The sequence below is a fragment of the Fusarium falciforme genome, chromosome 2, assembly GCF_026873545.1.
Source record: "Fusarium falciforme chromosome 2, complete sequence".
In the NCBI taxonomy this organism is placed as follows: Eukaryota; Fungi; Ascomycota; class Sordariomycetes; order Hypocreales; family Nectriaceae; genus Fusarium; species Fusarium falciforme.
This window is the reverse complement of record NC_070545.1, coordinates 2,050,076-2,075,559: the sequence shown is the minus strand read 5'-3', so window position 1 is coordinate 2,075,559 and position 25,484 is coordinate 2,050,076. Positions and strand designations below refer to the sequence as shown.

General features: G+C 52.8%; 10 protein-coding genes across 10 annotated transcripts; 4 read left to right on the top strand and 6 right to left on the bottom strand.

The window, feature by feature from the left end:
- Nucleotides 1–440: 440 nt before the first annotated feature.
- On the bottom strand, nt 441–1,233 carry NCS54_00259900 (Hypothetical protein; the record flags this gene model as incomplete). The annotated part of the gene is made up of 2 exons (XM_053148195.1): nt 441–996; nt 1,061–1,233. The coding sequence occupies 2 exons, from the start codon at nt 1,231–1,233 to the stop codon at nt 441–443; spliced, it is 729 nt and encodes a 242-aa protein (XP_053004170.1).
- Nucleotides 1,234–3,354: 2,121 nt separating this feature from the next.
- On the top strand, nt 3,355–5,076 carry NCS54_00259800 (Hypothetical protein; the record flags this gene model as incomplete). Its single annotated transcript, XM_053148194.1, has 1 exon — nt 3,355–5,076. One exon carries the CDS (start codon nt 3,355–3,357, stop codon nt 5,074–5,076), a length of 1,722 nt encoding a protein of 573 aa, XP_053004169.1.
- Nucleotides 5,077–5,206: 130 nt separating this feature from the next.
- Nucleotides 5,207–7,884, bottom strand: NCS54_00259700 (SAM-MT-RSMB-NOP domain-containing protein; the record flags this gene model as incomplete). Its single annotated transcript, XM_053148193.1, has 3 exons — nt 7,837–7,884; nt 7,569–7,777; nt 5,207–7,511 (listed from the first exon to the last, which is right to left on the bottom strand). Exons 1-3 carry the CDS (start codon nt 7,855–7,857, stop codon nt 5,207–5,209), a joined length of 2,535 nt encoding a protein of 844 aa, XP_053004168.1. The 5' UTR covers nt 7,858–7,884.
- Nucleotides 7,885–8,949: 1,065 nt separating this feature from the next.
- Nucleotides 8,950–10,860, top strand: NCS54_00259600 (Fungal-trans domain-containing protein; the record flags this gene model as incomplete). Its single annotated transcript, XM_053148192.1, has 4 exons — nt 8,950–9,643; nt 9,692–10,127; nt 10,175–10,466; nt 10,516–10,860. The coding sequence occupies 4 exons, from the start codon at nt 8,950–8,952 to the stop codon at nt 10,858–10,860; spliced, it is 1,767 nt and encodes a 588-aa protein (XP_053004167.1).
- A 752-nt stretch (nt 10,861–11,612) lies between these two features.
- Nucleotides 11,613–13,739, top strand: NCS54_00259500 (Hypothetical protein; the record flags this gene model as incomplete). The annotated part of the gene is made up of 1 exon (XM_053148191.1): nt 11,613–13,739. One exon carries the CDS (start codon nt 11,613–11,615, stop codon nt 13,737–13,739), a length of 2,127 nt encoding a protein of 708 aa, XP_053004166.1.
- A 365-nt stretch (nt 13,740–14,104) lies between these two features.
- Nucleotides 14,105–14,797, bottom strand: NCS54_00259400 (Phytocyanin domain-containing protein; the record flags this gene model as incomplete). The annotated part of the gene is made up of 2 exons (XM_053148190.1): nt 14,105–14,390; nt 14,445–14,797. 2 exons carry the CDS (start codon nt 14,795–14,797, stop codon nt 14,105–14,107), a joined length of 639 nt encoding a protein of 212 aa, XP_053004165.1.
- A 1,668-nt stretch (nt 14,798–16,465) lies between these two features.
- On the bottom strand, nt 16,466–17,722 carry NCS54_00259300 (Carboxylic ester hydrolase; the record flags this gene model as incomplete). The annotated part of the gene is made up of 4 exons (XM_053148189.1): nt 16,466–16,868; nt 16,922–17,476; nt 17,527–17,597; nt 17,648–17,722. 4 exons carry the CDS (start codon nt 17,720–17,722, stop codon nt 16,466–16,468), a joined length of 1,104 nt encoding a protein of 367 aa, XP_053004164.1.
- Nucleotides 17,723–19,190: 1,468 nt separating this feature from the next.
- NCS54_00259200 (GH43-C2 domain-containing protein) lies at nt 19,191–20,911 on the bottom strand (the record flags this gene model as incomplete). Its single annotated transcript, XM_053148188.1, has 2 exons — nt 19,191–20,692; nt 20,758–20,911. 2 exons carry the CDS (start codon nt 20,909–20,911, stop codon nt 19,191–19,193), a joined length of 1,656 nt encoding a protein of 551 aa, XP_053004163.1.
- A 1,293-nt stretch (nt 20,912–22,204) lies between these two features.
- NCS54_00259100 (Hypothetical protein) lies at nt 22,205–23,949 on the top strand (the record flags this gene model as incomplete). Its single annotated transcript, XM_053148187.1, has 2 exons — nt 22,205–22,511; nt 22,565–23,949. The coding sequence occupies 2 exons, from the start codon at nt 22,205–22,207 to the stop codon at nt 23,947–23,949; spliced, it is 1,692 nt and encodes a 563-aa protein (XP_053004162.1).
- Nucleotides 23,950–24,573: 624 nt separating this feature from the next.
- Nucleotides 24,574–25,011, bottom strand: NCS54_00259000 (Hypothetical protein; the record flags this gene model as incomplete). The annotated part of the gene is made up of 1 exon (XM_053148186.1): nt 24,574–25,011. The coding sequence occupies one exon, from the start codon at nt 25,009–25,011 to the stop codon at nt 24,574–24,576; it is 438 nt and encodes a 145-aa protein (XP_053004161.1).
- Nucleotides 25,012–25,484: the final 473 nt, after the last annotated feature.

Genomic DNA, 25,484 nt, shown 5'->3' with positions numbered 1-25,484 from the left:
GCCGCTCGCTCGCTTGCGTGTGTGCGGCAACTGTCTCGTTCGGCAGGCCATTGGGTCTGTGTGTGACCATCCATGATGGGTTGGGGGTGCTCGTGGTTGAGTGAAATATTGCCTTCTGCGGCGTGGTATTTTGCTTGACTTCAAATACAAATATGCCCAACTTTGGTAAACCCCAACCAAATACTCCAAATGAAAATACTGCCAGACCGGGGAGGCTTCTAGTCCAACACAGGTGGAAACTTTGGCCCAAACTTTGAGAATCCTCGATGATGATGCCACTTTGGTCTGTTATGCCGGTAATACTCCACGCCCCAATTATGCAATGGTCGTGATGTTCGTAGTAGTCGTAATGATATGATTTGGCTGCATTGTATGCATGCCTTGCAGCAGCTGTCTTGTGTATGGATGGCTTTGGCAATGTCCGTCGGTCGTGGCCGCTTTCAGTAGCTGGGATAGTAAGACGCTGCGGGCGGTGGCGGAGGAGGCCCGAAGCCAGCAGGCCGCCTGTCTCGGGGGCCTGGAGTGCGGCGATCGAGTCGGGGCATGGGAGGAGGAGGTGTTTGAGAGTGAAGTGCGGCCGGGTCGCGGTATCCGACGGGTGCAACGGCTGCAGAACCACCGCCTCCTGGACCACCGCCGCCGGCGCCGCCGCTTCCGCTTCGACGGTTTACTTTGCGGAAGTTTGACAGTGAACCCAAGGGCGGATCCTTGACTGCGGGCTCATCCTCCGCCGGCAGGGTCAATTCAACGAGGCCAAAGAAATACTCAAGAACTTCGGGATATCGCTGTACGCTTGCTTGCCAATCTTCATCAATGCCGCGCTTGAGGGAAGCCTGAGCTTCGGCAATCTGCGTCGGGTGAGGTGGTGCGTGATAATAATGATATGCGTGGGCGGTGATACGGTCCAAGTGGGCAGAGTGTGCCGTCTTGCGTTGATCGGTGAGGAGGCGGAAGTACTCGAGGATGTAGTCCTGTGCATGTCCTCGGACCCAAGATCTGTCAAGACGTAGAGTTAGGATTGACTCGACGTCGGCATTGATAATCAGTCGGGCTTGCGAACCGTATCTCTGTGTATATCGACCGCATCATGCGGTCTTCGGCCTGCTTGACGGCGACGTCAAGTCCCTTGGCCTCGCAATCGCATGCCATTGACGCCGGAGCGTGGCATATCGCGCAATCGGGGTCCATCCTGTACGTGGTGGGCTTGCCAAACGGATAATTTCTGGTATACATCTTAGCGGAGGCGGCAGACAAATCGGCGGCGACGAAGCCGGAGAGAGTCGAGTCGAGTCGGGGAAAGTAGATAGGTAGGTATATGGGTAGGATCGTGTGCAACGGGCGGTCAACTCATGACATCGACGTGAAGGTAGGTTTGAGATCCCCCTCCAGCCCCGCAGGCGTATTTCATGAGGTGTGATGTAGGAGAGAGGGCCAGTGATGACGAGATTGCACGACGTAGGCCGGGGATGGGGGCCAGGAAGTGTAATTGCAGAGGAGAGAAGAGTCAAAAACTGACCTACCAGTAGCTTAAAGGCACGAGCCGTCCGTGTTAGAGTCTGTCGGGCGTGGCGGTAAGGAGATAACGAGACCAGGCGTGAAAATGGTCTGGTATGCCCGTTCAACACCAGCAGACGGGGGAAGAGAGCAGCTGTTTCGCTGGAGCCAGTATGTATCCTGCAAGGCAAGCACCAGCAGCTCTCGGGGCTCGAGCTGGAAGGGGAGGGAGAAACTGAAGAGCGAGATGGAAGAAGTCGCGTGGGGAAGCGAAGGAAGCTATGTGGAGAGATCGAATGAGGACGGCCGGACCACGTCTACAGTCGTGGCTCGAATGCGGGACCACGGAGCGTATGCAGGCTGACCCAATGACCTCGAGCTGGTACAAGGGAGGGGTCGATGGCGGCGAACCGTCGTTGGGCGACGCTGCGGCTCTCAGGTGTCGCTGCCGGGAAGGGTGGTGTTGATGAGCAGCAGCAGCAGCAGCAGCAGCAGTACCACTCTGGGAGGGGGTGGAGGTTGAGCGCGAGTGGAACGTGGACGTGAGGAACTGGGACGAAGTTGACCGAGTCCGAGAGATGGAGGGCTGCTGGGCTGGGCTTCATGTAGAGAAGCGAGTCTCAGAGCTGAACCAACCGACGAACTTAAAAGAAGGCGGGAGATGGTCGGGCTTGACAAATGAGGAGTCGGTTGGGCTGGAGGTGGTGAGCCAGGGCACCGTTTGCCGAAACTGGACGAATAGAGATCGAGGTCAGCAGCAGGAGCCCCAGCGAAGAGGCAAAGCGGCGGCAGAGAGGGAACAGAGGACTCAGTCCACGGATGTGAGGGAGAGCACAAGAGTCTCGTTTGGTTTCGTTGGCGCTGCCGTCCGCTGCAACACCGATTCACCGCATTTTGGCGTCAGCAGCCGCTTGCTGCTCCATCACTATCGGGGCTGGTCGGTCGGTCTCAGTCCACTTGCTGGCCGAATGGCAATCGGCGCCAACTATGGGCCATTACGGTCTGGCTGCAGGATCCCGACGGGGCGAGGCGAGACGAACGGCCAGGAGACGTTGGAGAGTCCATTGATTGGCAAGTCATCGAGAAGGGTCGCTGATTCGCGAGCTATCAGCATTCACTGTTAGTTTCTAGTATCCTCGATGAAAGGGCAGAATCCCATCAACAAGATACTGACATTTGCGTGGTTGTACAACCTGGCTTGTGCGTCCAGAACCGGCCAAAGCGTTCGGCAAATCGTACAGCTACTTCTCGGGTACAAGGTCCGTGAGGGCAATGCATCAACTAGTGGCAATGGGACGTTGATTGTGTCAGATGAGCGAAGACGGTCGAAACCCGGTATCGGCTATCGTCTTTCGCTTCCGGCGAAGAGGGACGGAAGAGGAAGAGGAAGAGATCCGTAGCTTTAAGATGAACGATCCTGACTGCCTTAGTAGTTTCACGAGAGAGTCCTAGATAATAACCTGAGGCATGCAGTGCCTGGAGGCATGCGCGGTTGCCTACATTCACTAAAGTCCTCTTTCCCTTTTGAGATGTATTCCTGACCACGGCGGGGAAGCGCGGTAACATAGCGATAAAGATTGGACGACAAGGAATAGAGCAGGGCAGTCTTCTACAAATAGAACGATTCGAAGACGTGATTCAACTTAGTCCTCCCCTTCTTAACGATTAGACTTTCCTAGGCTGAGATATCCGTGAGATATCCGTCATGGTGTAGATCTATGGATGGCTCTCCCGTGAACGCACCTGCCCGCCTAGGCCCCGCTCTTATCGGAGAAATTTTGGCCAAGCTTTGGCGTCAATGAGCTTCAACATCAAATCGTTGCTTGATTCAAGCACGAGCTTGTCGCTCAATTGTCAGCCATGGCTCCGCGTTGTCCGAGCGCGTCGTCGCCTTTCCTCCCCTTTCTCTACCCGTCGCTGTTTGCGTCAAGGCACGCTTTTGCAAGCGTAACAGCTCTACGACGACGCTACAACTCGACCGTCAACGACCTCCCAGAGACACGGCTCAACCCAGCTCCCGACGACTATGCCGCCCCAAGCTTCTCCGATAAAGCCCAGCTAAGCCTATACGCTGGTCGAGGTGGAAACGGTTGCATCTCCTTCTTGCGTGAGGCATATCTGGCCGAAGGCCCTCCCAATGGCGGCGATGGTGGTCATGGAGGCAATGTCTACATCCAAGCCGCCCATGGCGAGACCTCGCTGCATAAGCTTGCGCGGAAGCGCTTTATCCGTGCGGGTCGGGGAAAGCATGGCCAAGGAAGTGCAAAGAGTGGTACTCGGGGAGAAGATGTCATTATAACGGTGCCTGTGGGAACGGTTGTGCGCGAGCTGGAACGTGAGGATCCCGTCGCTGAGGAGGAGATGGATATGCGGCTGTGGCGTGTCCAGGAAAAGCAGCGCAAAAGGGAAGAGCGATTGGCTGCTATGGAAAGGCAGAAGAAGGAAGAGGAAGGCGAAGAAGTATACGAAGAGGAGGAGAATGAGGTTGAGGAGGATGAGGAGGAAGACCAGAACCCTGAGCGTCGCAAGTGGTTACTATACCCCGGACTGTCCAAGACGGATGTCAAGCAAACCGTCTTCCCTCGACTTCCGAAGCGCCATCGCCTCTATAAGCAACCTCCACCCAAGATCCATCTCGACCTGTCTCGTCCGACGCCCAAGCCCATCCTCCTCGCAACTGGCGGTATCGGTGGCTTGGGGAACCCTCACTTCACATCGCGAGCGCATCCCCGCCCAATGTTCGCGACTAAGGGAGAAGATGCCATTAGCATGAAGATTGAGCTTGAGCTCAAGCTCCTTGCTGACGTCGGACTGGTGGGTCTCCCCAACGCTGGGAAGAGCACCCTCCTTCGTGCCATTACCAACAGCCGTACTCGTGTTGGTAACTGGGCTTTTACGACTCTTCAGCCCAATATTGGCACCGTTGTTCTTGACAAGTATTCTGGCCGGCCTACTATCAAGAGTTATCGCCGGTATCCCGCTCAGATGGGACTGCCCGAGGAGGTCGAAACCGAGCCTCGCACTCGTTTCACCATCGCTGACATCCCGGGTTTGATCGAAGGGGCTCATCTGGACCGCGGACTCGGAATTGCTTTCTTGCGTCATGTTGAGCGTGCTGGTGTCCTCGCCTTTGTCATCGACCTTGCGGCGGGCAATGCTGTCAAGGCTCTGGATGCGCTATGGCGTGAGGTCGGCTTGTATGCTCAGATGCGCGATGAAGAGGAGGCAGACCGCGAGATCGACTCGCGCGTTGACTGGGACCTTGAATCAGACCTGGACGGTCCCATGAATTTTTCCCCTGAGTTTGAGACCGGACTCCCTGACTCTACGATAACCCCTGCTCTTCAGATTGCTGGAAAGCCGTGGTTCGTTGTGGCAACCAAGGCCGACCTTCCAGAAACCCAGAGTAACTTTAGAGAGCTCAAGGAGTACCTTGACGGCATCACCAAGGGCGATAAGCCGCACCCCAGTGGCGTTGAGAATGCCTGGACCAAGGACTGTACTGCCATCCCGGTGAGCGCTATCAATGGCCAAGGCGTCGACAGAATTGTGCACTGGACCGTCGGTCTTTTGGACGAGTAAATGGACACGTTGGGGAAGCCCCATGTATTATACCATCTGTATCAAGAGTTCATCCCTGGCCATGATTTAAACATTGTAACAACACCAAAATTTAATCAAACACGTGTACACCCAGTTTACCATTCTCATTTCAGGCAGCCTCCTCCACCTTGTTCTCACCCGCTGCCTCCTCCTTCGCTGGCTCTGTAGCAGGCTCCTCAGGTGAAGGAAGATCCGCCACGTCAACCGCCTCCTTCTCACCAGCCTCGGACTCCTTAGCTTGCTGGGCGACCTTTTGCTTCTCCAGAGTAACGTTGATAAGAGGGGAGGTGTCGTTAAAGATACGCAGAAGCATAGCAGACCGGTCCTCCTTGGGCAACATAAGGTTGAGTGAGTGAATGCTCTTCCAGATAGGCAGAGCCATACGCTCAGCAAAGTCGGGATCCGAGCCGTCAGGCTCAACACGGAGGACGGCGCAGCCCATACCGATGTCGCGAACACGCTCGCCGATCTCATCGAATCGTTCCCACTTGCCATCGTTAATGCGAGGGAACATCTCGATGAGGAGCTTCCGGAAGGTTTCCTTGTTATGGAGGTGGACAACGCGGGGCTCGCCGACGTAGCCCTGAAGGATGGGCATACCTTCAGCCTGGATGCGCCATCGGCAAACCTCAGCGGACGGGGCGTCCTGCTTCATGTACATGCGGACACCACCGTGGATGAACTTGATTCCGCGGCCCTCGTTCTCAGTCAGGATGTCCCTGAGGAGAGCGCTGGTGTAGTAGATGGCCTTAGCGGGCTCACCCATCTCGTTTCGCACCATGTACCGGTCATCGGGGAAGCGGCTAGAGATGTGGTAAAAGTCCTTGATGTTCTGGACGGTTGGGTGAGCTGGGTCAAGGTACTTGAAGGGCTCCTCAACAGGGCCGTTTCGGCGAGGCTTGCTGCCCTCCTGGTTCTTCGCCTGAGCCTGAGGAACAGGCGTGGCACTAGCTGACGACTCAACTTCGGTCTTGGCCTTCTTTGCGGGCTGATCCTCGGCATCCTCAGACTCCAGCGGCCTCTTATGTCCGTTGGTGGATGCATCCGCCATAGCGACATCCTCCTGCTTGGCTTCCTCAGCAGCAGGGGCGGCCTCAGTGGCAGCGGGGACAGCCTCAGCCTCCTCCTTAGCCGGCTCCTTCTCTTCGGAAGCAGCCTCGGCCTCGCCGTTGGCCTTGGGCTGGGCCTGAGGCTTGGGATCGTTCTCATTTCTAGCCTTGAACTCGGACTTCTTTTCCAAAACAGTGATGAAGAAGCCACCGGTGTCCTGCATGTGGGGGTAAACTCTCATGCAGCGTTCCAGGGGCAGATCAGCGCAGTCAGAACCCTCAACCCGAGGGAACATGGTCTCGACAACTCTTCCGGGGATGACATTGTCGGGGCTCTCCTTGGCAAAGTCCTCAACCTCCTTCCAAGAGCTCCAGATCCTGGCGCTCTTGTCCATAATCTTCCAATCCCTCATGCCAGGGTTTCGCTTCAGGTTGGGCAACTGGTCACTGCAGTCGACGATCTCGACGTTTTCGGCGCCGCCACATCGCTCAATGGCAGAAACAACGACGGACTCGTTCTCGACGGGGTTCATGCTGCAGGTGGAGAAGACGACTCGACCGCCAACTTTGAGCAGCTGAAGAGCTCGCACCAGGATTCTGATCTGAGTCTGGTGCAGACCCAGGGCGCTTCCAGGCTGCCAATCCTTCCAGATGTTGGCATTCTTGCGCAGAGTTCCGTCACCAGAGCAAGGGACATCGGCCAGAATACGGTCGAACTTGAGATAGGTGGGCTTGCTGTTACCCTCCCTGGGGGGAAGCCTGATGGAGGGGAACTGAGTAGCGTCGTGATTCGTGACGAGAAGGTTGGGGGAAGAAAGTCGCTTCAGCTGATGAACAAGCATGTGACCACGCTTGTAGTCAGAGTCGTTGGCGATGAGCATACCAGTAGCTCTTCCGGCATCGCTAGGGTCGGCTTCTAGATCGGCCTCGAGCTCGTCTTGCGTCTCGGCGCCCAGTTCCAGACCGTCCTCCTTGGCGAAAGATCGGAGAACCTTGCGAACACGAGCCTCCTCGCCCTGGTGGATCATCTCAAGCAGCTGCGCCGCCTTACTTCCAGGCGCGGCACACATGTCCAGGACGGTCATGCCAGGGTGAAGGTCCATCAGCAGAGGAGGAATCATGCTGACGACTTCCTGTCGGCTAATGTTTCCAACGCTCGTCTCGGAGACCAGGAACTTTTGGAACGCGGCGAAGGGAGGGAACTTGCGGATGACGTTCTTGGGAGTGGTCATCCACCAAGCCAAATCGTCGGGGTACCAAGGCACAGGCTGGGGGGGCTCGACAGGGCGACCATCCTGGTGCTCGATGTTAACGATCTCGGGGATGTATCTGGTCTGAAGGAGGCCCTTGACGGTGAGGGCGTGGCTGTGTGGCGATCAAGGTTAGCAGGCAGTTCGCGACATCGCGACACGTGAGACGCACCCTTTGGAACCGCAAAACCTGAAGCTGTTGGGGAGCTCGCGTCTGAGAGCCTCCCAGTAAGCGTTCTTCTCCTCCTCGGGGAGCTGGAGCAGGGTGTCGTAGAAGCGCTGGAGCTTCTCGTTCTCCTTGGGGATGACGGGATAGTCTCTCCAACCACCTCCGGCCTGCGCGCCTCCTCGGCCGCCGCCGCCTCCTCTCCTGTTCTTTCCCTGTGTGTCGCGTCATGTCAGCAGAGCGCAATTGGCGCGTTAGGAGGGGGAGGGCGCACCCTGAAGCTCTTCTTGCCCATGGTCGCAAATGTTTTGGAGTGATTGAGCTGAGCTTTGCGACAGAAATTTCGACGGCAGAAAAAAGGCCCAGGCCATGCCCCGCCGCTTTTACGCTTTTCAGCACCCCGCCTGCGCGCTAATGCTAGGATTGAGGCTGGGCTGCAGGTCCGTGACCCACAGATTATCCTCGGGAAGAGCATATGGTTGCAAGATAGACTCGAACTCTTGTTCAAGGTATGTCACATTTTCCCTTGTTTTCTCCAATTTTTGTGCCTCCCTAGTTGGTTAAGCATGGGACAGGTAATTGTCAGTTTTTCTCAGCCCTTGGTGGGGGCAGCCCACACCTCCCAACGAGAGAAGAGTGTCAGTATGTTCTCCTCCAAGAGCAGCTCTAAAAAAATAATAGAAATACTAAAATATGAAATAAAGATCTGAAGTATCACCTCTCATTAGGATATCCCTTTATCATTTCAGTATTTTTCTTATTAATTGTTCTCATAAAACTGAGGCCTCTGAGAGAAGTCAGAGCTCAACCTTGCACCATTAGCTAGTGCGCGACTCAAGAAACCAGAATTTGATGTATCTCAGTATCCGAAAGACTGGCATAGAAAGTTGGAAAACTCACATTCATTGATGATTGGTCAATTGTTGCATTCTCAAAACAATATCTGAGGACAATAGAAATTGTAAGCAGACCAGGCCGAAGCCGAAGCCGAAGCCGGATACCCAGTTTTTGAGGCAGAATGAACCAGTAACATCTTCCTCTGATGACTTCGGTCCGAGCTACTGTACCTTAAACACGACGAGTTCCTCGCCTTTAACTTACACGTGCATTTCACCTCATATTTGAATCTTTCCCGACACTTGAAATGAGAACCACTCAAGATCATCCGCCTCGCCGGCCAAATGGGAGACCGGAAGCTTGTGATCCATGTCGAGCACGCAAAGTAGCCTGCGATCACACCCGACCTAGTTGTGATCGATGTCGAAAGCGAGGAGAAGCCAATCGATGCGTCTACACAACAACAACTTCACGCTCGAGGAGCAGAATTCAATTTTACTCAGAACAACCTGAAGTATCTTCTCCGTCATCTCAGTCTTCCAGAACGGTAATGCGCAACTCTGTTTTTGGCCCAGGCTACCTCGGGTCTACAAGTCATGCTTCCGTCTTTAAAGAAACCAGAGATAGCCTCTCCATCCTGGAACAGCCCGACTCTCAAAATATTGAGTCAGAAACAGCTCGGCAGCAATCCCAGTTGGACATTGGATTTCGCGATCTGCCTCTCCCGACTCGTCAGATGTGTCTTCTCGTTCTGCAATATCTCCCAGGCCAGCAGGACGCCTGCATGGTCTTCCACGGTGATCCTTCGTCCGCCAGCAAGAAATCCTGGACCCATGTTGCGGTAGCTCGAATCATTCAATCGCTTCAAGACATATTTAGGTACTTTGCTCAACACGATTCCCCTCTAGAAAAGGTTGCCGATGTGCTATGCCGCAACACAGCACGGCCCATGAGAGATGATTTGACCAGTGCAAAAGACTGGATGGACCAATTTTGTGGCCACAAACTACGATGGGAAGCAATTGGTCTACTCTGGGCTCATATAGAGGGCCTATCAGATGCTCTAGGGTCTCTTGATCCCCGCCAGCTGCAGTGGGTGCCGGGCAAAGAATCAACCGAACTTGCCTTGACCAGCCTGGGCTACTGTATCGAAATCTCACGTCACTTTACCGCGGGCAACGCCCTTCTTCTTGATATCTGCCGCCGAAAGGGTACGCTTGGGACGTTGATTTATGGAGATGCGAGTAAGTCCATGGCTGCATGCATGAGAACTAGATGCTGAATCAAGATAGGCTCTACGTTCTGGGACTCGCATAGCTTAGCTGTGTCTATGATGATTTTCCTCGGGCTTCACGCTCAGGACGGTGCTTCGAAATCACAAGTCCAGAAAGAAGTACCTTCATTCTGCACCGAATATAAGCGGCGTCTTTTTTCTTACATCTTCTTCACCGACAAATCCGTCGTTTCCTTCTCTGGCAGACCCCCACTCATAAGTCGCCGCTACTGCTCAACTGCGCTCCCTTTAGATCTTCAAGATGAGGATTTAATGTCGGACGAGCCTACTCTGGCCGAGGCTATGAAAACGCTGGACGACAGGGGATGGCAAACCCAAGGAAGGGTTTGCAGCGTCACGCTCATGAGGGCACGCATAATGATGTCTTATGTCCTCGATGAACTGGTCGAGATTGCACTCGGCAACGATACTAACATCACAGTTGATTACCTTCAGTATGTTGATTGGCCTCTTATAGACACACTTGCTGACACTTCACCAGAAGCATCAAGGCACGCCAACTAAAAGTCTTTTCTGAATACCCCTCGAGCCTTGTATACAATCACGAGGATCTATCCGACCCCGATCTTGACATTAAAATTCTTTATGTTAGGATCCTGACTTATCTGGCTCATCTGCGAAACATCTTTTTGGTGGAGAGGCTGCTCCTCCAGCACGGTGGGGTTGACGAGGGCAACTTGCTTGCCACCAGCTTTGATTTAGTCAGAGTCACGGTTGTCCTCTGGATACACAAGGATCGATTCGCCGAAATGCGGCGTAATTTCGAATGGCTGGTGAGTTGTTACGGTTCAATCAAGTCTTGACTGTCTAATGGAATAATAGTTGATGGCTTACGCCGCCCCAGGGGGTGGCATCCTCTGTCAAGAGTTACTTCGACCAACGTTCTATGGTACTCACCCCCTTAACTCTGAGCTATCACGGTCGAGCATCGTCCAACAGCTGAGTTTGCTTGCTGCATTTCTGAATTGGGTTGGCCCAACTGCGCCAAACAGCATCATGTGTAGCGACTGTCAGGCTATCATTCAGCGCGTGCTTGACCAGCATCTAAACACTGCTGCAGAAAACGACAGGGATCTGGAGTCTCTGGGATCACTACTGCCGCATTCATTGGGGTTTCGGTTTGATTTGTTGAATACCTTTGACTGGCTCCAGAGTGGCATACAATAGCGTAGTGCTGCTTATCACGCAACCCTTTGTTTGATCCTAGACGCTACTCCGCAGATGGGGCAGAGCACCTTTGAGAGGGCATCGAGAGAATTTATTTGCCAATATTAATCTATTAATCCGTATCGCCAATGACTGCTCGTAAGCCCTTGCAGCTCCGCCGACCAGGGGACTTGGGCTAGGCTAGTCTCTAGCTCGGCGCGCTATTGATGTGATATGCGCCATTCTAGATTTCTGGGCCAGCTGAAACAATAACGGTTTTTTTTTTTTTCATTTACTGAGGGGATTCAGCTAGGGTGTAGAGTACGAGTAGTTCAGGGACCATTGAGTACCCCTGTATTGGCATTTCAACTCATTGATCGCTTCTCGCCATGAACCAAGCTGCTGGAGACTCCAAGTCAACTCCACAAGACCACACGGCATGCTCTCCATCTCGTAACAACGCGCCGTTGAAATTGTGGAATATCGCCAATCTCCTTCATCGGCAAGATCGGCCGTTGAGAGGGCTTTCCAGGTGCCGGATAGCCCGGAGCCGTCCACGAAACTATTTGAAAGCCACAAGGCTTCGCATGCCACTATCGCCGTTCTAGCGCCTCTAGATCAGCTCGCCCGTGTAAGCCAGCTCAGGGGCGGGTCAAGATGCTCCCTATATGAAAGGCTCATTCATTCTCTGCCAGCCCTTCGAGACTCCATCATCCAACTTTTGTTATCCACTCTTTTGATCTTTCCATTCTTTCGTTAATCACTCGCTCACGATGCGTTCCATCGTGGCCCTGGCGGCCCTGGCCCTCTCGGGTTCTGTCCAACTCGCCTCAGCCAGTGTTTGCAGACCCAGCGCGACTACGGATCTTGCGACCACGACGACATCTACGAGTGCTCCCGTGGTGACCAACGAGCTCAAGGGTGCCAAGTTCGCCCGCAGAGCTCCTGATGGTGGCATCGTTGACTTTGAGGGAAGCGGTGATGCTCAGCATGCGGACGAGGGATACAAGGGCGATGGTAGCAAGGATAATGGCTGTGTTCAAATGCATGCCGACTCTGGTTCGAAGCGAGCTCTGGGTCCGGATGTTGGCATCTCGCAGCAGGTGACTGGTCTGAACCCGTCTACCCCCTACACTATCCGGTTCTATACCGCCATCGTCCTCTATCCCCAGAACACAGGGAGCTGCTTTATCAGAGCTTACCTCGGTGGTGATCCCTTCTACGAGCAGGCGCTCTTCACCTCGGGCCCTACTGCGGCCTACAGTTCCGTCGTCAGGCAGGCCAGTGCCCCGGCCAGCTCGGCTACCTTTTCTATTCAGATGCAGTGCAGCGGCGGCAACGCGGCCATGATCTACGTCGACTCTATCTTCATGTCCAACCAGGTTACTCCTCAGAACATTGACGACTATGACCTCGTTGGTGATGACGACGATGTCGAATCCCCTACAACCACTGCCGATACCGAGACTTCGCAGGCCAGCTCAACTGGAACTGTGCCTCCTGAGACCGAGACTGAGACTGCTACTAGCTCTGAACTTCCTGAGACGGAGAGCGAGACTGCCACCAGCACCGAGCTCCTTGAGACTGAGACTCAGACTGCTTCCAGCACTGAGCTTCCTGAAACGGAGAGCCAGACTGTCACCGGTACTGAGACCTCGCAGACTGAGAGTGCTGAGACGACTGCTACTACTGGCGTGGAAACTTCTCAGACTGATATCGAGACTGGGACGACTACCGGTACTGAGACTAGCGATGTCGAGACCAGCACGACTGCTAGCACCGAGACCAGCGACGTTGAGACTGGCACCACCACCGCCACCGAGACTTCACAGACTGAAGATGCCGAGACTGGCACAACTACTGAAGCCCAATCCACAACCGAGAGCGAGTCTACCGTCACCTCCCAGGAGGCATCTGAGAGCACCACTGCTTCTGAGGAGTCCACCACTGCTTCTGAGGAGCTGACCACTACCTCGGCAGAGTCAACTACTGCCTCGGAGGAGTCAACAACTACTGCCTCGGAGGAGTCAACAACCACTGCCTCGGAGGAGTCAACCACCATCAGTTCAACTACATCATCTGCATCATCTGAGCCCACAATCAGCAGAATCTGTGCCAACGTTGGGTCCAACCCTGATGACGGCAAGGGTTGCGACAAGAGACCTGTCACAGCGGACCCAGATTTCTACTTCTCCTTCGTGGGCAACATTGAAAAGGAGCAGTGTGCGGCCCGCTGCCTCGGTGATGATGAGTGCGGCCATTTCGAGTACCGCTACGTCAATGATTGTCACAAGGAATGCCGCATTTATTCGACCAGACTGTCTGCCGACTCGCCCACCGGTCCTTCTGGCGATACAAACATCTGGGCCTACGACCGCAGCTGTGCCTGGCAAATCCCCTGCTGGCAGCCTCCGGCTGATAACATCTGCTTGAACAAGTTTGCCGACACGCCAGAGCCGACTTGCGTCCGCCAAAAGGCCACGCTCAAGCAGTGTGCCCAGCCCTGGCTCAGACTCACCGTGCCAGAGTGCACGCCCGAAGAGTCGTGTGCTGGAGCCTGCGCGACTTACACGGGCTGCGTAGCCTTCTCCCTGTCCTCCGATCCGAACGATCAGCGCAACTGTCTGCTGTACACGGACCGCGTTGAAGATATCTCAGAGGCCGACGATTCCAGCCTCCTCGAGTTTGTCGACCTCGACTGCTATGCCTGCAACGGCAAGAACATGGCTTTAACCACCTACGCCCAACCTATGAATGACAACACCCCCAAGCCTGATAATACGTGTGCTGCTCCGAACAATGCCAACTTCTTCTTGGCTACCCCTGGGGCTAACACTGCTACGACTCTCTTGACCTCGACCCGTGCTGCCACTACGACTGAGGCTGCAAACTTTGCCTAGAACTAGTTTCTCATAGAAAGAGGGAAGCTAGAGGTGTATGAGGATGGAAGATCGTTCAGACGACTAGCCATAGAGAATACGCGGGTCTATATAGTCATCATTCCTTAATGTATATATTTATTTCAGTTCATTAGCATGCTCTCGGCATTTTTATAAACTTATCAAGCGTATTGATACATTCTCGATTGATTTGGGTATTCAAAGTACGGTCATTACATGCTGGCTAGCAGCTGTGTTTCAACTTGGATCCCTTGTGAATGGCTCTAGGCCGGCGATCCGTTCTGCTCTTGGCAGTAAAATTCCTCCATTCTCACACAGGCAGTGACTATTCCCATAGTCTCACCCCATCCCCTTTAGATGTCCGTTTACATCATCAGACCGCCAAAGAAACCAGCCATGGCGACACCCAGGCTCATGAGTCCCCAGCGGATCTCACCCCGAGCCTCGATGCCGGCGTTGGGTGCCGCGCTCTCGGTCGAGCTGGCGGTGCCGGAGGCGGCGCTTCCAGTCGATGTAGAACCCTCAGAAGAGCCTGAGGAGGCCGTAGCAGCAGGGCCAAGCTCGCCGCCACCAGTTGACTTGGGCTCGACGGTCTCATCGACGTCGGCAGCGGCCTTCTTGTAGGCGGCAAGAGTCCTCTGACCGCTGGATCTAATGTACAATGTTAGTATATCATCAAGCTATTGAGTGTCGCGGCAAACTTACGGGGCATTGATGACACCAACCATGCCACCCTGGCAGTGGCCCTGAATGGCACAGTAGTACCAGATGGGGGTCTCGGCCTCGACGGTGACGGTGAAGACCTCATTGCTGACCTTGTCCTTGACGTCAAAATCACCGCTGAAGAAGCTGGTGCTGTTGAGGGGCTCGCAAGGCTTGTCGAAACTGCTCTGGGCGACAGAGTGTGTGCCCTGGTAGAAGTGGAACTCGACCGTGTCTCCCACGGCGGCCTTGAGCTCGGCAGGCGAGAAGGTAAGGCCTCCGTCGCCGACCTTGACCTTGTGGACTTCGGCGAGAGCGGCCGGGATGAGAGAGAAGAGGAGGGCAGAGGAGTGCATTGTGATTGATTGATTGATGTGCTTGATGGTGAAAGACTGGTGGACAAATAGAGATGCAAGGCTGGCTTGTATATACAAAAGATGAGTGTGATTAAATTGATTGATGATCAAAACAAAACCGAGTCAACCTTCAAGCTCTTTATACTCTGAATATCAAGACCAAAAACAATACAATATCCCCAAACTCATCGAGGGGTTAGCCTCAAACAGGGGTGAAGCAAGAGGCGGCCGCCCCTGGACGCACCTCTTACACAGCCACGACGACGGACAGTTTGATGCGCCCGAGTCGGGGTTTGAGCCAAGCAGCGTTTCACTCACACTCTGAGGGCGCGCTTGATCAAACCGGAAGCCCCCAAGAGCCGAGGCCTTTGCCCTCGTATGCACTAATTGCCCTTTGAATTGCCTTTGGCGCCGGCAGATGCATGCCGTCGAAGCGACCCCCAGAAAGGGACAAGGTTTCACCAGGGCAAGGGTCTCAGGCCCAATTGGAGACGATGCGACATCCGCCATATCCAGCACAGCCTCTGGCCGGCCAAGCTTTACATCCATGCTAGTGAGGAGTTTTGGTTTGGCTGGGCCTCAAGGCATGGCAATATTTCAAATCATGCCGGGTGGGAGAAGCTCTCCAGGTGTCCAAGGTGTCGCCATTCCCCTCCGTGTCTGTCTGTCTTGGAATTCTCTGCAGATGCATCGTGAATGCAGTGTAGACGCAGTAATGCTGACGTGTGCCATGACTGCTGACAGACAGCACAGTCGCCTTTGTCTGTGAAATTCAAGCTGCACATATACATGGCTTAGCTCCTGTGCATACCATACAAGACAAAGGCCACTTGGTGCGCTGTGTTTCAGCTCTGCATTGTTGGTCTCAGGTTTCGTTTCCATAAACAGATACTTGACCCCAAAGTGCAAGTTGTAAACAGGGGTTAATTAGCTTGGAATACATCTCGGCAGGCTGTTAGCCACCCTAGAGGATCATGAGAATGGACGTGGAGGATGATGCACACAACCATCAAGACTGCAGGTGACACCAACGGTAGAGAATGGGCCATACTATAATACATCAAACATCGCTTTTATTGAATTAGTTGGCATTTAGTCTCATTCCCGTTGGCGCTGGCACTTGATCCGTATCACATCCGATATTTCACTGTCAATGAGACAACCCTCGGCGTAAAGGATTGATATATTCAGACTCAAACCCCAACTGGATCTTTAATATCACATCTAGACTATGAGCTTATTAAACGTTTATATCAAGTTACCGAGTAAAAAAATAAATAAAAAAAATTAAAAAAACGGCATCAAGTTGTTGCATACTTCAAAGCATTTGGCCTCATGGTCTGGAACCTGTCAACAGTTTGAGTGGCCATCTCGGCTGAGTGTGTCTCAGGTATAATAATACACGGAAAGTGAAAAAGACTTGGTTTCATTCCTTTAGATCAACCTCTACCCAAAGAGTGCCATAAACGATCTCAAAGCACCAAAGGCCCAGACCGCCATCAAGCAGATCGATATTGACCCTGTTTCAGCTTGACCTTATACTAGACAGTTCTACAGGCTCATGCTCATCCACCAGAATTACTCTACACAACTCCAGGCCTCTGAATCCCTCGGATCACCCCCTAGGTAGACGTTGTGTAATGGATAGCGACAATGCTTGCGTTTGAATTACTTGCCTAGACTGACCGTATCGTTGATGTATTTTGTCCCTGTGAGCGCCTCGGGTGCGATACCCTGTTCTACCCAACGGACGATGGCAGCAAGGACGTTGTGGTCGGCGTCCATGTACGTGGTAGGACCTGACTGTCCAAAGTTCCATGCCCCTGAACCCAGAGCACAGTGATTCATACCACCGATTCTGAAGAAGCGGTAGAACTCATCCAGCTCCTTCGGAGAGGACTGCATGGATCTAGAGACGTGCTCGTAGTATGTCTCTGAAATTCCAGACGTGATGATGGAGTCCATCTGGCCGTGGTAGGTGATCACTTTCCCGCCTCGGTTGCGGAAAGGGCTGAGATGCCTTTCCAGGAGTTGAACCCAAAAGGGTTCTCGGCCCAGAAGCATGGATAGTCTGACGGGTTGAGTGTGGCTGGGTCCCATTCCGGATTCTTGAGGTATATGTACCGAATCAGCTCGTATGACAAGGATACCGGGGCGCCGGTGAACCATATGGACGCCGTGCTGTCCTCGGAGCCAGGGTTCATGGCAGGGTAGACAAAGTTGCCATGACTGTCAAAGAGAGGGCTGTAGATCTTTCTGACAGTTTCTGCTTGCTCCTCGGTGAGACAGTCTTTTGTTTGCCCGTCTTTGCAAACGAGGCCGCTTGGATCGTAGCGACAATACTCGGCGGTTTCAATGACTCCGTCGACAGCTCCATCGAGTCCATCACACTGGGTATATATGTCACGCTTAATGATAGGCCACATGGCCTTGGGAACAAACCTGGGGCTGGTGACGTTGCCAGTGAGTGGGTAAAAGTGGCCAGTCCAGGAGGTCAGGTTGCCCAGGGCATGTGCTGGAGCCCCGGCGATGATGCCATCAAAGTCGGCTGGGAAGTCTTGTGCCTCTTTGAAACCTTGGCGTCCCCCCATGGAGCACCTAAGGTAGTATGACTTGGTATGAGGTTGGCCATAGAATATTTCGGTAATCTTTTTCCCGATAACAACTCCAGTGTGCACTCTATGGGATCGAATTAGATTATAAGATTGGCCTGAGAAATACATACTCACGATCGATATGAAAAGTCCGCAGTCGACTCTATGTTGTTAAGCAGCGTTTTGACAGATGTTCCGTTGTGCCCCTGGGATGTCATTAGTCTCGGTAGCAACGAGATACTTTTAATACACATACGCTGTTTGCACCAACCGATGCGAATCCTTGGGACATAGTGTAGGCCATATCTCCATACGGGATACCTGCAGTCATGGTTTCATTAGCTGTGTGGCCACCATTTCACCGAGGTATGCAACCGACATCCACCTAATCCTCCATTGCCGACACTTAGAAATCTACCAGTCCAGTTACGTGGTAACCAAGCTTCCATGCTTATCTCACTGCAGTGAGAAGTCTTGACTGCGAGGGCGATACGGCACATGTCTTCACTGACTACCTGCCACGCCGCGCCGCAGGACGGGTCCAGACTTTCAATGGCCAAATTCGTCCCTGAGGCTACATACTCGGAGAACCAGACGGTTGTATTCTCCAACTGTAGGTCTGAGGCGATGGTGGAGCATGTGGAATCAAAAGGGGTTGTCGCGCCGGTGATATATGGTGCCAAGGTAAGCCAGGCTATCCAACCTGTCAGGGACAACATGGCTTGTCAACAAGATCTCAGTCACTGCCTAGGAAGGGGATGAGCCAAGAGGCCGGTATGTAGACGGAGGGCAACAGAAGGTGTTTAAAGAAGCTTTGGCTCTTCAAGAGAAACGGGTTGAGGCCCTTTTGTACCTGGTATCTAAACGAAAATAGTTTCCCTTGAAATTCCCTGCACCCTTGAGTCTTTAGTTTCTTATACAAGATGGGCCGTCTCAGATACACCGTATGATTCAAATCAAATAAGATAGCCTTTACGTCACGGCATAACCAATGCTCTACTCCACAGCTGACGACACAGCTGCCCACTAACTTGAGAGAGAGAGCGCGCACGCTAGAAGATACACAGTTGTTAAGGCGAACTGAATTTTCGTTTATTCGTATCAGGCACCTCTGAGATGATGGGATGGAGTCTGGTGCTGCTGATTCATGCCACCCAATCGCGTAGTTTCCGCCTGCTGGGGTGGGCACCTCTTGACAGGGGTTGAATGAAATCTGGGGATTTGCCCTCACATCATGTACGGATGAATCAGAGAAGATGAAGGTTGCCGATTCAGTGAGCCAGCAGTTGAGTGCTCTGCTAGGGGATTGACAGGGACCTCAGACTCTGCATTCATAAAGTTGCGCCATCTCACCGGAGAGCAAGCAGCTGTCGCGGGGGAAAGACTCCCCTGGAACCGAGAAAATCAGCCTAAATGGCAATAGATGAAGGCAATGGGTCAACTTGCTCTCCCGGAAGAAACACCATGTGCAGGAACCCCTGTAGAGTCGGGGAATAAAGCTGGCCCCAAGGGGAAGCTGAAGCTTTCAGCAAGCAGCTCGGAGAGGGTCGACATCCAGGCACCTTTGATTTCCTCTCAACGGGATGCACCTTGTGATTTCCCTTAAGTTATAGATAGCATCCAACAAGTACGAGTAAGCTGTACTCTTGAGCTCAAGAGGTCAGCCAGCATGTCAACCACGCCAGAAGTCGATAACCCTACTCATATACGGGCAGCTCTTCTCACCAAAACCAACAGAGCATTAGCAAGATGTTCTGGTCTAATAATGTGAAGTGATACTTATATGATGACGAAGCGTACTAATCAAACGTCTTTTTTATACAGATTGAAATATCCGTAAAGGTGCACTCGTGACTGGCGTCCCCTTTCTTGTTCGTAGCAAAGACACCCACACAGGGACCAGTAAAGTCCCGATCTGTCAGATCCAAGATATCAATATTGCCAGCCGACACCCAGCCGGTGTCTCCTGTCTCAGGGTGCTCAGTCATCCACGTGAAATCAAGGTTTGACTCCGAATACATCAACCTGAAGTGAATGTCAAAGGCGCCTGTTGGATTTCCCATATCCTTCGGCGAGGCGACTTGGGTACGATTACATATGGCCTTGGCTCTCCCGGCGTTCTTGACTTCAAAGTGAATAGAATGGTCGGAAAAGTCATAGAAGACTCTTGCATAGCGGTGTTCGTCCTTGAAGCAAGCCAGACCCGCGATCACCGAAGACGAAGATTCCGCCTGGCCTATAGCGAGAACCGCACGATCTTCTCCGTGAAGAGAGCGTTTCCTTCGGCCCACGAAGGACACGGCAGCCGAGGGTTCGGAGAGATCTGTCGAAGATGCTTGGATGGTGACCTGTCGAGCATCATCACTGATTTGATAGGCGCTGAGGTCTGGGTCGCGGAGGTAGACCAAATCAACTGTGGGGTTCAGACGAGAAGGAATATTATCCTGTTTATCCATAGCGGGAAAAGACTCAATGGGTTGCTGAATCACCGGCCACGAATCTCCGGTAGGCCATTGGACTGGCGTCAGGAAGGTTTCACGGCCCATTCCGTATCGTCCCTGCTGGTCCTTTCGAACAGCTAGGCACACGAGCCACCAGTTGCCCTTTGTATCCTGGACCAGGTCTCCATGGCCGTTGTGCTGGATGTACTTGTAGCCACTGCTCCCAGGGCTTGGTGCCAGAACGGGGTTGTTAGAACAGTCCTCGTAAGGCCCCCAAAGGTCTCTAGAGCGGGCAGCCGAAATCTGATGGCCTTCGAATGTTCCGCCCTCGGCAATGAGGAGGTAGTACCAACCGTCTCGCTTGTAGATGTGAGGGCCCTCGGGCGTGATCTTGCTTGAGCCAATCCACATGAGCCTCGGGGGTGCAAGATGCTCGCCGGTATCGATATTGATCTCAATACCGTGGATGGTGGGTTCCTCTACAAGATCCCTGCTCCATAAACATCCAGCGATAAAGACCCGACCGTCATCCTCAAAAAAGAGGTCTGGATCAATACCCCAGAAGTCCACATAGACCGGGTCACTCCACCGGTCAGACGCGATATCATCGGTGAAGATGATAAAGTTCTTTGTCTCGACAAGCTCGGAAGGATGCGGCGGCTCCTCGCCGGGCTTTAGCTCTGGGTCCAGGTGACAAACGTTTGTGCAGATGATATACGTCCTTCCACGATGATGGCGAATAGTTGGAGCCCAGAGGCCTCCTGTTTCAACAATTACATCGCTGGGAGGGCCTTCTAGCTTGTGAAGCCGTGTGGTAGCTGCCGCCAAGGAAAGCTGGGACGGCCGGTTGATGGCGTTGCCTACAACAGTCAGTAACCATTGCTTCGTACCCACGAGATAGGATCTGAATGAGACGACAACGCACCAATATGTTCCCAGGAGACAAGATCCTTTGAAGCAAAGATGGGCAGGCCGGGAAATATGTGAAAGCTCGAGTTGACAAGATAGAAAGTGTCGTCGATACGGACAACCGAAGGATCCGGCGCGAAGCCGGGAATAATAGGGTTACTCTCGCCCATGCTTTACCAATAAAGACAAACGATGCCAGTATTTTTCTGGGCGAGAGAGGGGCAGGGTTTGGGTGAAATACGTATAAAAGGAACTGGAGCTGTCTCTGAATCGCCTCAACGAAGTCACCGCTTTAAGAAAGGGCAAATAACCGTCCCGGCTAAACAGAACAGCCCACCACTCGGGTAAACTGATCCCGAAGGCGGGGCAAGTTTATAAAGAGACCAAGGGGTGGCCTAGGAATGAGGGCAAGCTGCATGAATGCATATGCAGGTGACCGAATAGCACAAGACGTAAGTCACTCGTCCTGAGGGGATCAACATAAACCCCGAGGAGCAACCAAATTGCATTTGCACTTGTTCAAATAGAAGCTCGGGAATCATTCAAGAGTGAATAATAAACCGTATTTCTTTGACCATCATTTTAGACAAACTGACAACTCGGCCAGAATACCTAATACGTGATCCGTTCTATGGGACGATGCATTCAAGGACTCGGCATGAACAGAACAGTCGCTCAAACGAGTTCGATTTCCTCCTCAAACACGCCCCGGAATTTCAGGGGGGGGAACTTGGAAGCTTCACCAATATGTCTTTTGGTGCTTCAACGCGTAAAAGAATCCGCTGCGACTCAGGATTCCGGGTGTCGCTATAGTCTGGGAGGAAGATCCAGCTCGCATGTCCGTCCCATGGGTTATCCATCGTATGTTCATAACAAGAGTCTCTCTATCACATTGATCAGATATTTGGCAACACGACGCGACCGACTCTTGCACAGGACAACAGTGCTGGCAACAAGATGCCCATGGCGAGATCAAATTATCCGAGGATGGTTTATTTCGCACTTCTTTCCCCCGAAACATGCCAGTTTGCCGGGATGTCGGTAGTAAGGTGGTACAGCCTCAGCGGCTTGCACGGCGCACCATGGCCCTTGTGGTGTGAATCCTGAGGGCTGCTCTTGGCGCATTACTCTCGGTGTTCCAAGGCTTGATCAATGGAAGCCGTAAACCCGCTCATTGGCCCTACGGTTATCCCTCTTGGCTGCCAATCCGCCAAAACCAGTATCCGTAAATGCTGCGATTGGTTCAATGCGAATGAGCGGCCAAACTGATCAACCACACCTGAACCTTGTTGAAATATCTATGCATGGCATTCAGCCAGAGCGGTTGATCCTGGTTAAAGTCTATTCGGGCTCAGCTATACCGATTAGCGATGAATGATGAGAGAAAAGACGGCGAGTTTATTAACGCACTCAAGGCGTTTCATCACGAGCTTGTATGCATCACCACCCAAAAATCCTCAAAGATGACCGTCAAACTGTGCATTTCAGAGGATGACCCTTCAAGAAAATGGCTTCAGGTCAACGGGAAGCCTTTCCTTGTCAGGGGAGCCGAGCTGCAAAACTCGTCACTTTCAAGTGCAGAATACATGGAACGCGTGTGGCCGACCATGGTGGAAGCCAACATCAACACTTTGCTTGGCTCAGTCGGTTGGGAGCAGATTGAACCTGAGGAGGGCAAGTTTGACTTTGAGCAGCTCGATCTCTCGATCCAGGCGGCTCGTAGACATGGGCTTCACTTGATTCTTCTCTGGTTCGGGGCATACAAGAACGGTTGGTCTTTACTTGGTTTTCCCAGAAGTTAGTCATTAACAAGTATGAACCAGGTGCTTCGACGTATACACCGCCATGGGTCAAGACGAATCCAACGCGTTTCCCCCCAGCCCTGGTGAAGAACGCATCCGGTGGTGTGGATATCACTCACACTGTCTCACCTCTGTCTTCCGAACTTGTGTCGGCCGACGCCAAAGCATTTACGAAACTGATGCAGCATCTGAAAGAAGTAGACCAAGAGCATTCTACCGTTGTCATGGTTCAGGTTGAGAATGAGCCTGGTCTTCTTGGGGGTTCCCGTGACCACTCTTCCCCAGCCAACAAAGCGTTCACATCCCCAGTCCCCAAGGACCTGGTTGACTACTTGCGTGAGGACTGGGGCGGTCTCGAAGACACTTTGAGAACAGAGCTTAGAGGCTTCAAAGACCGCCACATTTCTTCTCAGGACTCCTGGAGGTCGGTGTTTGGTCCCAACGCAATAGCAGATGAGCTGTTTATGGCATATCACTTTGCCAAGTATGTTGAGACTGTGGCTGCAGCGGGAAAGGCTGCCTACTCGCTCCCCTTGTACACCAACGCTTGGCTCAGTGCCGGAGACGAGGCAGATCTACAATTGCTCACGCCTGTGACTGGTGGAGACGTACCAGGAGAATACCCATCCGGAGGCGCGGTGGTCAAGGTCCTTGGCCTATGGCAGCGTTTCAGTCCAACCCTGGACTTTATCTCCCCAGATATCTATGTTTCCGACTACGCCGGTATCTGCCGCAAATACCGGCGTAACAACCAAGCGTTGTTTATACCAGAGCAGCGCCGAGACGAGTACGGCGCCAGGCGAATATGGCATGCCTTGGGGTCTCATCAGGCCATTGGGACAGCCCCTTTTGGAATTGACACTCTCGATCCTAAAGAGAATGCCTTCAAGAAACACTACGGACTACTAAAAGAGGTGGAAGCTCTATTGTTGGCCGGTTACAGAAGGCCAAACTCGAGCGTAGGTTTCTTTTTCGACGACCTGTCATCTGATGGGACCGATCCATCCCCTTCCATTCATGCCTCCATTGCGGGCTGGAACCTCAAGATCGAGAGGGCCGGTGTCCACGGAAAGCCTGGCCCTGGATATGGCATGGTGATTCACCTTTGCCGGTCCCGTTTTCTTCTCGTCGGCGAGGGGTTTCAGGTGATCTTTTCTTCACCTGATCCAGCCAAGCCCTTTACGGGAATTCTGCATTTTTGGGAAATCAAGGTTTCCAACAGACAGCGAGGAGAGCTTCAGGCTTTACGATGGTTGAATGGCGACGAGACAGCCGGTGGAAAGTGCTTGGTGATGCCGAGCGAGAATCCCGACTATGCAGGGTCATTCATACCTGTGACTATCCCCGCGGGGACCATGATTGCTGAGTGTGAGCCTTACTCATATGGAGGAATAGTCAATGTTTGAGTCAGCAATACAAAGCTCATACGATATCCGGGGCAGTGTTTCTCGCCCCTCCTACACGCTGTGCTGCTTTTTGGCACACAGCTTTGTCACTCTGGCAGAGCCGCTGAATCAAAAGCCCTCCCGGCATATCTTTTGGTCAATGGGGTGTCGGCGTCCTCAGTAAGCTGCCGCTTGGTAGACTCTGTTCGTCTTAGTCAATATAACATCTCGCTGCCTCGGAAGGTCATTAAACTCACTTCCGGGTGTATCAACCTGGTCTGGCTTGTTCAGCCAGCCCAAAAGGGACGTCTGTGCAATCTTGACAAAATTCTCTGGCCGCCATCCTCCCTCGCGCTCTGCCGCTGGCCTGCACAGCTCGTCGAATGCAATCGATAACAACCGAGTTTGCAGACAGTCTTCCAGGGCTCGATGATTGAGCCCGATAAGATGGTGGCGGGGATAGAGCAGAGGAAATAGGAATTCTAGCGCCAGAGGGAAACACCCGCGCCCAGGTGGTGCCTCCTTGAGGTTCATTCGGAAAAGCTGCAGCAAAGATATGCAGTTTTCATCGGGCGGCAGAATTGCATCATGCCCGGCAGGTTCCAGGAATCGCTTCAGTAATCTCAAATCAGTCGCCCCTGAATGCTATACAAGGATGATCGTATTTGGTGTGATACCCACTGCTCGAAGTTGAGACGCGACCTGATCCGCATTCAAGCGAGGAATCATGGGGAGTCGAGAGGTAGAAAAGACATTGGCTGCTTTCCTGTAACTCAAGTGTCGTAGAAAAGGATTTTCGGCCCCATGGTCAATGCCCTTCTCGTGTTCAACGCAGGTATTGACTAGAACTTTGCCAGACACCTTCTCAATCATGGCAAATTCCCAAATCTGGCTCGAAGCAGGCGAGAATTCGTCGTCTAGAATCACGAGGTCCGAGCCTGGCCGCAGTCCTTGTTGGATCTCGAACATTCGCTTCTGTACTGTCTTGTATTCTGCCAAAAATACCCACTGGTTGCGCATCGAAGTCTCCAAAATCGCTTGAGCAGACTTTGTGTCTTTTGTGGCTTTTTCACGCCAGGCCATGTCGATGCGTTTTTGAACATCTCGGTCGAAAAGATGTTTAACACATCTGCCTGATTCACGAAAGGACAACCTGTCGCACTTCTCAAAACTGCAACAGCTTTTACCCTTTTCAAGTTCCACGCCGTGGTGGTTGAGAAAGTCGGTGATATCAATGACGGCTCTGCATGCAACACAGCGATTGTCCAGTCCCATATGTGACGAGCCTCTGGGTAAAAACAAGCGAGCAGTGTCAAAGTCGATGACAACTTCCCTGGGGCATTTTTCATGCCGCTTTTTGTGAGTCGCCTACCTACCACAGTATTTCTGCACATTGGAAGAGGGCACAAGAAAAAGGGTTGGCTTGGGTGATCATCGGCATTCGCATGATCAAATGCATCTGGCTGCGTCGCAAATCGCTGGAAGCAACCTTGTCTAGGACAGAGGAATTTGTGGGTGTGAGAAATTGCATGGTTTCTTGCGCCTCTAGCTCTTCT